An 11,355-nucleotide genomic window follows, 5' to 3' on the forward strand; every position below is an offset into this window, starting at 1 on the left:
GTCCTGATTGGCTGTTGGCCTTGTCAGTCGATCTCCATGCAATGTCTGCTGTACATATTTTCTATGAAGGTTTGAACTTTGAGAGTTTATACCAGAGAGAAACGTGAAAATGTTCACGTCTGTCTGAGAAAAGTGTTTCAAGTGTAAAGTTAGGGGCCCTTAACACATCTGTAATCCTACTTTGAGTATTTCACGTGCTGCGGGATATTTTTAGAAAGTAACTCCTGCGATAAACAAGGGACCACTGTCTTTCATTTGTATGTAGTCACACATTGCACTGACGAAATAAATCAAAGATGCTTCATCGTTTTCACTTGTGAAACGGCTTCCTGCTCACTTCCATTCAGAATTCCCACAGACAGTCTGTTTCAGATGGAATATTTCCAACAGATCGTCTGAAAACACTTCCAGGGAAACAGCAATTCCCTTGTTTTCCTCACCTTCCAGCAGCGCCACCTGATCTGCACCAAAGCTGGACAGTTTCAGTTAAAGGACAGAAGTGGAAAAGCCAAGCACCACTTCTCTTTTTCAAGCTTGGTTCACCCAAAAAGGAAACCAAAAACGCACTCTTCTGTCATACACATTAAGATAATTGACCTTTCTTTGGTATTCTTGCTTTGTGTTCTCCTGCAGACGTCTGACTCAAACAGTAAGGCGGGTCATTAAATGCTCCACCTTTACTGGCTCTCTGCAGGTCTCTCTCCAGGCAGCAGGTTGAGCAGCTGTGCTGAGGGCAGCAGAAGCCTCCTCCAGGACTGCTGGTGGTGCCCGGATGTTTCCACACACAATCCTCATGGTAGTAACAGCTGCATCCCGGAGCGGAGCAGCGGCTCACCTCCTGACCTGTCGTTTTACAGCTGAAACACGGATGGTTGCCTAAAAGAAGAAGGAAAAGAAAAACCCGGCGACTCTAAAATAGGAAAACTCAGACTGTAAAAGTGGTGGGCGGGACTTAAATACTCACTATTTTTACATTCCAAGCAGGTGAATCTGCCGTCAGGGGGCGCAGACAAGCCGAGACATTCCGGGTGAAACTGTCTGCTGCAGTCGCCCTCACACACCATCAGACCTTCTCCATACGCCTCGCAGATCTAAAAACACAGAGTGCTGGTTATGTCATAAAGCTGCTGATGGCATGTGAGCCTTTTTGAGGGGGAGAAAAAAAAATTCTCTTCATAGATCAATGAGAAATGACCTGGCAAACGGTGTCTCTTTTCTCATTGCTGCTGTCCTGACGGGACAAACCCGAGTCCACGGACTGAGTATCTGAAGCATCTGCGTCCGCCGCCGCTGGACTGTCGAGACTCTTTCCAAATAAGCCCTGATGAGACACCAAGGCACAGTGCTGCAAATTCAAATGAAGAAATGCTGCCGTACCTCGCATAACAAACGCCCTACAGGACAAACGAGTAAAAGATTTCTCTTAAAAAATGGCTGAATTGAGTTTGTTGTGAGGTCAAAGTTTGTTTTTCCACATTTCTGGAACATCATGTTTTGATGTGTTTTCTGTGTCATTACCTGCTTTGATGATTGTTCTTTAACTGACGCTTCCTCTCCTTAAAAAAGTGCTCCGTCTCTAGTTTTTTTTTTACTAATTTCCTTTATTTTTATCCAGAGAAGTCTTTAGAAAATTGTGATTAATATGAGAGTACCGAGTTCCAAGAAAATAAATGCCCACTGCTACACAGAAATAAAATGGGAAGGAAAACCAGAGTGATTTGGTTTAGAAAAAGGTTTGAACCACAAATGAAATGTTGGAGAAACTGACCTGGGGGTCACTGAGGCCTCTGGAGTCGGAATCCGAGGTGTCTCTGTACTGAGACGAAGCCATCTCAACATCAGTTGAGGCTCTGCTCCTCTTCTTCAGAGGCTTGCAGGCGTCTGAGATCTCACTGGCTCCTGGAAAACACAAACATGCTCGATGTTTCTGCACAGCCATGATCAAATCGGCGGGCAGGAGGAAGGATCCCGTACCTTTCTGGGAGCCCGTCTTTAACGTCGTCTCTGGAGCCATCTCAGCCTGAAACGTAAACGAGATCGCAGTTTTGGAGTCATTTCACCCAAACAAAACTGGGAGAAACAAAATCAAGATATTTAAAGACTTTTTGGTTGCATTTTATTAGAATTAACAGCATTTTGGCAGCTTATGAACTTTCATATGTTACCGGAGATAAACTGAGGAGAACTTCTAGTTTGTTTTTTAGCTCTTTCTTAAATAGCTTATATCAGTGATCACCTTTTTCGGGCCACAGACCGGTTTAATCTCAGACTATATTTTCATGGACCCCCCTGTAAGGTGAGATTGGGGACCACTGGCTTAAAGCACAGAGATGATAAAGCTAAAACAGAAGCTTTTGTTTTTCCTGGCAGCAGTGGCTCTGCCGAGGGGGGACGGATACCTGTTCCTTTTTGGTTTTCTTCTTGGGAACTGGATCGGTGCCTCTCTCCGACTCTGATTTGCTTCTGATTGACCGGCGCTGCAGCTTCCTCTCCTGAGAACCTGAAAGATTGCAAAAATAATAAATAAATAGTAATAATAATCTGGATCTCGTGCCAACTCAAAGAGTCGTTTGGTGATATAATTGACCTGCAGATCTGTTCCGTTTACCCACCTTGTGGACTGCTGTCCTGAGATCCAGGAGATGAGGGTTGCTGGTTTCCTCCCTCCTCACTTCTCTGGCTGGCAGGAGAGCCTCTCCTTTCATCCCCTTCTTCCTCCCCTTCATCTGCGTCCTCCTCTTCCTCCGGACTGGGCTCGGGTTTAGCTCTGCTGTCCTGCTGAGAGCAACAGTTGGATATGACCTTGTGGGTTTACCTTTGCTCCTCTCTCCGCCGTGTGCATGAAGTGACACCAACCTCAGGTGAACAGTAACCCAAGTCGGGCTGCCTGGCCTCCCTCTCCCCTCTCTCCTCCTTTTCTTCTGCGTTGGCCCTCTTGGGCGACAGAGAGGTTTTCTTCTGCAGGAGAGGCCAGTCGCACTTTGTGATTTCCACGTTCAGCCTCTTCATGGTGATGGAGAGAGGCAGCAGCTTTCTGGCAGCTGCCGTTTTCCAAGCTCTGACTGGAGGAGACGAGTCCTGCTGTAATTGTGTTTCGCAACCAGCGTTGAGTCTCGGTGAGCTCGCCTTGCGTTGGTCTGCCTTCTGGCTCCTCTCTTCAGTGGAGGCCTGGGAGCTGTCCTCTGTATTGGTGACACTGCAGCGTCTCCGCGGCTGCTGCCTCCTCGGCGGCTGCGGCTGCTGCTGCGGCTGCTGCTGCTCTCTGTCCGGCGACTTCACACATCTGTCCTCCTTTTTAGTAACCGAGCCGCTAGAGCGCCGATTCCGTTTCTCCGGTCTGATGCTGGGCTTCTTGCTCTGCTGGGCTTCATTTGGGTCTGGGTCAACGTAGATGAAGGTGTAGTTGTCGATCCGCTCCTGACGTGTCATGAGGAACGCGTCCTCAGCGTGGCCCACACCCACCTCCCATTGGGATCGCTCCCTTTGAGGAATGGGCTTCAAAAGCTAAAAAAGAAACAAAAATTTTTAAAAAAGCCTTAAAATATTTATTAGTATTCAGAACATTTAAATGTTTCATTATTTATAGTTATTTAAAAGTAACAGTTTTCAAAAAGTTAACAAACTTTGCTTTTTCCTCTCTCAACACAGCCTTTTAAGAGTTTTTTTGTTTTGTTCTATTGGTCTAAATAAATCACTTATTGCTGTAATTTTTGCAGGAAGCCTTGATCACATTTTTTTTTTACCCTGATTCAATTCTGAGTCGTTTGATTATGAATTGCTGCTGCAACAGAGTCCCAATCTGAAAAAAATTATAAACAGATGCAGGTTGTCCCCTATGTGATTCTTTTAAATCACTTTTTCCTGGGGCTTGCACTTTGTAGACGCTCCCTTGGGCGGCCGTCTCACTGATGTTTCTCTATTTGATGCTCATTAAACCGATTAAAACGTTTTATTTTTTGCCTTTGTAGCGCTTGGTTTGGGTTAAGACACACCAATAGAGACACTTCCTGTCAGTGTTAAACGTTTATTAAGAGTTATTGAATCTTTGAATACATTTGCCGAACTGTTTTTGTGAGCCTCCTGCACATATTGGTGCTGTATTGTATTCTTGTGCGTTTAACGGCAACAATTGGTCGAGATCTGTTTATGACACGCAGACTTCCACTAGGGATCTATTTGAAATAAAAAACTTGAAATATGTAGGGATGATTATAATAATGAGAATAAAATAAATATCCCATCCCTGATCGGGATACAACATCTGATCCTGTTTGAGTCTGAAACCAGGCGATTGGGTCCAATTTCCAATCATGTAATCAGATCAGGACATCTTTAAGGACCCAGACATTTTTTTAAACGACCATAGGGTTGAGTTCCACAAAAAATACAAAATTCTGCCACTCATCTACTTGTTGTTTTTAACATATAGATTTTATAAGATAGAAATCTTGGCTAACTTTGGGTTTTTGCCAAAGTTCAGTCAACGCAAAACGAAAAAAATATTTTAAAGAAAGTGTTTTAAATTCTCTGTAACTGTTAAAAACCACTTTAAGAGAAAATCTGGCTACTTAGAAGTAAAGTGTAAAACATGAGGGGTGTCCGTGACTTTCTTTCCAGGTTCTGCGTAAAGTTCTGCTATCAGAAATACTCATGGAAAAACCCAGTTTACGATGACGGTGGATTATTTTGCTTTCCGAGTGCAAATACTGGATAAGGTGTCCATACTTTTTGCCTCTCGACTGGGTTTGTTGCTTTGCGCAGAGTCTCCGCCTGAAGCTCGTCGAACTGCTGTTTGCCCTGGTACACCACGATCCTTTTCTCGTGGATCCACGCTCTCTCGGCGACGCTGCCGAAGAACTGAACGTGATACTCCCGGTGACCTGTGCAGCAGCAGACAAAGAAAACAGCTGTGGCTCCCGTGGGCTGACCGTGTACATCGGGGTTGCCTGGTGGGTTTTACCTCTGGTGTTGATGCGAGTGTGGACCTTCATCTGTGGATCTGAGGAGACCATGCAGGGCCACCAGGGGTATGTGCCGACCTTAGACCACACCAGGTCTCCAATGACAAACTCCTTACAAATGCCTGTCTCTTGGATCACTGATGGATGATGGACCTTTGAAACCTCAGGTGGAAACAGGCGAGTCACAGGTCCGTCTCATAAACCCAAGAAATCTCATTCTTCCTCACTTCATGGGCTTACCTTTGGCGTCTTTGGTTCTGTTTCGATGACGGTCTTCTGAGGCTTCTCTGTCTGGATCAGAGGAGTTTCTTTCTGCTGGAGCTGGACTTGTTCCTCCTCGGGTTGCTCGGTCGTACCTGGCGGCGCTGGGCTCGGATCCTGCTTCAGTTCCTGGGCTTGCAGTCTCGCACTCCTTTTCCTCTTCTCCTTCTTCCTCTCGTGTCGTCGCTGCTTCAGAACCGCCTCGTTCTTCTGAGACTCCTTCTGGAAATGCGATGACACACGCAGTCATTTCAAAATGTGTTCATCGTAAACGTCTTTAAAATAAATCCTTTTATTGCTAAACTATCAGAGCAAAGTTCTGAATCATCTGTTTTACAAATACATGTTTACAAAGAAAGTCAGAATAAACTTTAAAATAGATTCATTAAATTACCGTAAATTCCGGACTACAACGCGCACCCGATTACAAGCCGCACCCACCCATTTTCACGTGTTTAATTAGCTTTATACATACACAAGCCGCGTCAGAGTACAAGCCGCGCATGTGTTAGGCGATATTGTCATCCTGACAGATCACGGCCAGCATCCCAAAGTGAGTGCAATTCATTAGCACATTGTGGGTGGTGCCAGCTTTGCCTCTGGCTCATGTATTTGAGTGTATCGACATCGGTCAAAAAGCATGGACCTCTATTCTGTTCACAAGTTCCTCAGTTATGGTGTTTTTATTTCATTTTTTTTTACTTATTGACAATCTAGGTATCATACATAAAATTACAAACAGTAACCATATAATCAACATTACATCCCTCAGTTATGATGAGGAAATTTACATCCGCGATTCCACATTTCCCATGAGTCTTAGGGGCTAAAGGCGGGGCCAATGCCCGGCTCGCCATTCTGTTGTACGTGTTTAAGAATGAGCAAGTATCAGCAGTGCATGGAGGGGTGAACGGGTACAGCTCTCCTTCCGCTTGTGTCGCAGCAGCGTTATGGGAGTAACAGGGCTGGTTAAAAAACACACAGGTAAAATAAAGCAGCGGCGACTGAAAAGCGCGCGCCTCAGCGTGATACGCGCGCCTCAGTGGGGCGCGTGCGTCAGAATTCAGAAGCCTCTGCACTCCGCGGACGCCTCTGCGCTCCGCTCCCGCCCCGCGCGCTCCTTGTCTCCCCTGCCTATCGACTCCGACACCTCTGGCCAGGGCGGCTTCAAGGAGGAGCACTTCGTCCCCGTTGCGCCGGTGGATGGAGCAATTTTTCCTCTTTTATAACTTAAATGTCATTGTTTTTATCTGCAAGCAATTTTCAAGTTGCAGAAAGTTTTATAGTTTTTTATTTTACTTTTAAAGCTGATTTTTGTTTCTATTGATATAAACTGTGAAATTGTGTTTGATGATAATTAGGCCAAAAGGTGAGAATTTCAAAGAAATGTCAGGGGAAACCCTTTGTCGTGTCGTGGTTTTGCTGCGCTTTCATCCACGTTCATTTACAAAACTAAAAAGGTGTTTTTACATGTTTGCAAAATAAAAGTAAAGGTAAAAACCCTGCATGTTTGGCGTGTGCCAGTGTTTACCTGCAGCTCCTGCAGATCTCCACACAGCGCAGATTCAAACAGCTCTTTTCCATTCTGATATGTTTTGATGATTTTCAGTTTAATCTCAGGAGAGCTGGTTTTCTTCAACACCCCACCGGGGGTGTTAGATGGGATATGTGCCGGCTGGGAAGAAGGGGTGCTGTCCACGAGGGAGGGAGGGGGGCTCGAAGAGGGAAGGTGTAAAGGGGGAGGAGGCGGGAGGTTGTGGGTCATGATGTGAGGCGTCTGTAGCAGGTGATGCTGCGAGGGTAAAGGCAGCGGTGGAGGACTGTGGGGGTGAGAGTGGGTCTGTATATGGGGCGGGTTGGACTGGAAGGAGTGATGATGGGGATGGAGGTGGTGAGGATGGAGGTGTGGGTGATGTGTGGGGAGCGGAGGAGACACAGGAGAAAGGGGTCTCTCCTGGAGGCCGGGGCCCCTCAGGACCGTCCCCTCCCCTGGCAGAAGGCCGTGTTCCCCGTAGCTCCGAAGGGCTCCGTAGCCATTAGCAGAACCGTTGGGGAACTGAGAGTACATGAACTTGGTTTGTGGTTCGTACAAGCCCAGACTCGGCGGGTAGCCATTGGGAAGCTGCGGCATGACCTCCGAGGCCGACGGAGGATACGGGAACTCTGCATCCAAGGAAGCATCGTAGGAGGGACCAGAATCCTCACCCGGGTCACTGCCGGTGTCACAGGTGCCGTCCTGTCTGATGTTGGCTGAGTCAATGAGCTGAGGGGGTTGCTGAATTGTATTTCCCATGATCCCTTGCATGAAAGAGAAGGAGAAATCCATTGTTGGGCTCCTGCATCCTTAACTGTCTTTTTCTTTGACTGGACCTGTTGATGACACACAGCGGGACTCAGATTAGACTGAAGCAGATTTATCCTTCGGAGAGATTTAAAGAGACCATATTAACATTTCACGTAGCAAACCACCAAATGAGCAGCAACCGTGGTTGGCCTCTACCTCATCATCCGACGTTTGAGCCGTTTGTCAGAGGGATCAAGATTTATTACATGACTAAAAATTCACAGAATAAAAGTGAGCACAAAAGAGTAACAATTTGCTAAATACTGTCAAGTCAAAAAAGAAACAGCACAGCCGGTGACTTGAGTCATTAGTTTAAGCTAGCGTGGATGCAGCGATCAAAACTATTCTGTTTGTGTGATCGCTACTGTCTGGGGGAGCGTCATGCAGTGCAGAATCAAAGCTGCCCTCTGTCTGATTGACATAACCTCAATCCAACAATTACTCCAACCAGGAATCCACCCGGCCCGGACGGAGAGTTTTCGAAGTGCAGACCCAAAAGTAAAATCCATAAACATTTAACCGATACAGTGAACACTGCAGACCACATGCAGGAATGTCATAACATTTCAGCCTGGCACTCGGAAACCTCAGACTTACCCTGACCGCGCTGAGGTCAAAACATGAAACATAAAGCTCTCACATGTGATTTTTGACAGCCGTGGCAAATCTGGGGATTTGTTTGCAGCTTTAAAGGAACATGCAAACATCTGCCTCTGACATCTATACCAACATAAGTTAACATCACACGCCAATCAACTTTTATAAAAGTCTTACCAGCGGTCTTTTAATTATGATTTTGTTTTTTGGAGCCAAATTTTTTTTTAAATTGTTGTTTTCTAGGATCTAGTTTTTGCAGAGAGGCAGGAGGTCATTAGAAATTGGCCTCCAACTTGTGGGCAGGATTGTTGGCGCAATGAAAGCCTGCCAACACTACCCATCATCCCTGCCTGCCAACACTACCCATCATCCCTTTGTTTACACTCTCTCCAGCTATTTTACAGCCCCCCCCTCACATCTCAATCTAACATTACCGCTGCAACAAAAATTGTGACAAATATCGGATCGATCCAGCCGTACAGTTGTGAGCCAAACGCCAGCTTGAATGAGGAAAACGAAGACAGACATGGATCCACTTGTCTGAAAGTGAAAACATCAGAGGCGGTTCCAATGGAACTTTTTTTCCCATCTGCCCCCATTCACAACAATTTGAATAAAGAAATCACATTTTCTGGTTATTTTCCGGATACATGAGAAAAATGCCACAAGAATATGTTAAAAACACAAATGTCCCTGAAGTGGGTCTTTAAAGGAACATGCAACCACATGCAACTATGGCAAATACCTGTTAAACCAAGCATTAAAAAATAATTTAAAAATAAGGTTTTCTTTAATACTGTTTGGAAAGAAAATAAGCTGCACTTCAAACTCCAAATTTTTATGTTTTTCCTTTTTCCTTCTTCACTTTGATGCAACAAATTCTTGTGATAGAAACATAATAACTATTCACCACATAAAAAGTATTTCTATATTAATTTGTTAATGAATTCTACCTTTAGAAACTTTTGCAATGTGACAAAAAGGGTCACATAAACCCCAGTTTTCTTTGTTTCATTTAAAGATAATAACCAGAATGTAATAAAACACTATTAAGCAGGTGGATGCACAAAATCTGCAGTTTGTTTTGAAAAAAGATTAAACGAAAAAGTGGATTTGTGGAATAAATATCAGCCTAAAACACTTTATTAGCGGATGTCAGAGGTTAATTCCTGGATGTCTAGCGGTGTGCTCTCTGATGAATTGTTTTAAATCACATCAACACAAACATGCTGGATTTCTGTCAGGGACATAGGAGCTGAACACCGTTTTTTCTTTGTTTATTTCTCACATTTATCGTCTTTAACGAGGAATTATTCGCGTGCGAGTTGATGATCCACTCTCATCATCGTGGTTTGTGAGCACAGGATCATTGTAAACATCCATGAGGGGTCCGTTTTGGTGGGTTCAACACATTTTTTTTTTGTATTTTTCTTTTTTTGTCAATTAATATGTGGTTTAAATAAACTGAAACATCTGGCTACAGCTGGGAGGTTTTAGCTAAAAAAAAAAAAACAGGACTGCGCAGACAAATATTTTACAGACTGATGTAGCTTCCTGCGGTTCTAGCATCAAGCTACCTTGCATCTAAAGAGCCCAATTAGGGAATGAAATGGCAATTTAAGCTGCCAAATAAATAAGTGAAAAAACAATTATTGTTATAGAAATCTACCAGGTACGACGCTAAATGCTCCCGGCTGACAATATAAGCGAAGCACACTTGGGAAAAGATGAAAGAAGCTAATGTAGCTAAGCTAGCATCCATTGCCAATATGGCTGCCTGTGCCCCTTTAAATCAAATTTTCTGCCGTGATTAAACCTCCATCACTGGCGGTTTGGAGAAAAATGTGCACCGGATAAGCATTAAAGACGAGCAAAAACCTATCCGTGTAGATGCGGGAGGGACGGCTAGCTACATGCAGAGATTTTTAATAAAAGCCAAGCTCCGGAGGAGAGGAAAGGAGCATCACAGAGATTTTGATACGGAGTCAAAAGATGCAGGGAAACGAAAAGATGTCAGTACCTTCAGCGTGTCCCATTCTAAGCACATACACCAGCCAGCGACGGATCCTCGTTTAATCTATAGACAAGGGATGGGAATAAAAATAAAAAAAATAAATGGTGTATATCCTGTAATGTTGACAAAGCCTAGGCCTTTCCTTTTCGATTTAACGCAATTCTCAACAGAGGGGGAGGACGACGACGAAGAAGGGGGGAGTGTTACGCTATCGGGTCACTACCCAATCCGACAGCCTGGCTCTCCGTCAATATGAGAACCCCAGCAATTAGTCTGCACCCTTCCTATCTCCGTCCCTTCCTGTCTCGTGAATGTTCGCCTCCAGCTTCCTCGTCTTTTGGTTTCGCTCTGCTCGTTTTTTAGGCCCTCGCGCTCCTCTCAGATCAGCGCCAAAATGAGCTGCAGGGGTCAACAGAGGCACTCCGGGATGTGTAGTTCACAGCGCAAAAACTTCAACAGGAAAACAAGAAAGAAAACGAGACGGGCAGCAGAGCGGCATTAGGAGCACTTAAAGAATATTAATTAAAAAAACACTGGGGGAAGGAAAAATAAACCGGGTATGATTTTGAAAAAATACCTCAATACTTTGCTAATACTTAAACAAGAATAATTAAACGATCTTTCAATAATTATTTCGATCTATTTTAGGTGACACCCCAGACAAATACAGTAGCTACGTCTACAGCTGCGTCACTCATTAGCTTTTACAGATCTGCTTGCCTGATCTGCAGCTGGAAAGATGTGTAAAAAAAAAGTGACCTCTCACTCTGACTAGACTTTCTGGTCCTTATGTTTTTTTGGATTGTGGTCAGGAATTAAAAATAGCTTTTAAAAACTAGCTCTCTGTTTATTTATTGCATTATATATTTTCATTCATTCACTGTCATCCATTCATCTTTTTCATTTCATTGAATGAATGAATTAATTATGTAATGCTAATGGAAAAAACACATATGCTATAAATAAAACTTGAATAATATTAGCTTACCCACAAGAAGTTGTTTAAATGACAAACGTGTTTTTGATGTACGTGTTTGAGCGCCGATTGGAAACATTTACTTATATTATTAGATGACATTTGAGCAGGATTGTCCGTAACAGTGAAGAAAAAAACATTTTTTAACCTCATTCCATTACTAACTGGTAAACCTGCAAATGGCTGCAAATGTACAAAAAGA

At 44.1% G+C, this 11,355-nt stretch overlaps 1 protein-coding gene across 4 annotated transcripts in view; it reads right to left on the reverse strand.

Moving 5' to 3' along the window:
• The window catches only part of nsd3 (nuclear receptor binding SET domain protein 3), a 35,163-nt gene extending 24,225 nt beyond the window's left edge, over positions 1-10,938 (reverse strand). Inside the window, exons 1-13 of one of the 4 annotated variants that reach the window (XM_011478896.3) lie at positions 10,184-10,938; positions 6,754-7,592; positions 5,202-5,444; positions 4,961-5,123; positions 4,726-4,880; positions 2,857-3,504; positions 2,613-2,778; positions 2,400-2,500; positions 1,975-2,020; positions 1,769-1,899; positions 1,196-1,321; positions 965-1,091; positions 676-876 (exon numbers count right to left, since the gene is read on the reverse strand). In XM_011478896.3, coding sequence (XP_011477198.1) covers positions 676-876; positions 965-1,091; positions 1,196-1,321; positions 1,769-1,899; positions 1,975-2,020; positions 2,400-2,500; positions 2,613-2,778; positions 2,857-3,504; positions 4,726-4,880; positions 4,961-5,123; positions 5,202-5,444; positions 6,754-7,548 — 2,902 coding nt within the window. In that variant the 5' untranslated portion in view covers positions 7,549-7,592; positions 10,184-10,938. The remainder of the gene's footprint in view (positions 1-675; positions 877-964; positions 1,092-1,195; positions 1,322-1,768; positions 1,900-1,974; positions 2,021-2,399; positions 2,501-2,612; positions 2,779-2,856; positions 3,505-4,725; positions 4,881-4,960; positions 5,124-5,201; positions 5,445-6,753; positions 7,593-10,183) is intronic. The other 3 variants (XM_011478898.3, XM_011478897.3, XM_011478899.3) reach the window with 3 other exon arrangements.
• Between the last annotated feature and the right edge of the window lie 417 nt (positions 10,939-11,355).

This window comes from Oryzias latipes, chromosome 9 (genome assembly GCF_002234675.1).
Source record: "Oryzias latipes chromosome 9, ASM223467v1".
In the NCBI taxonomy this organism is placed as follows: Eukaryota; Metazoa; Chordata; class Actinopteri; order Beloniformes; family Adrianichthyidae; genus Oryzias; species Oryzias latipes.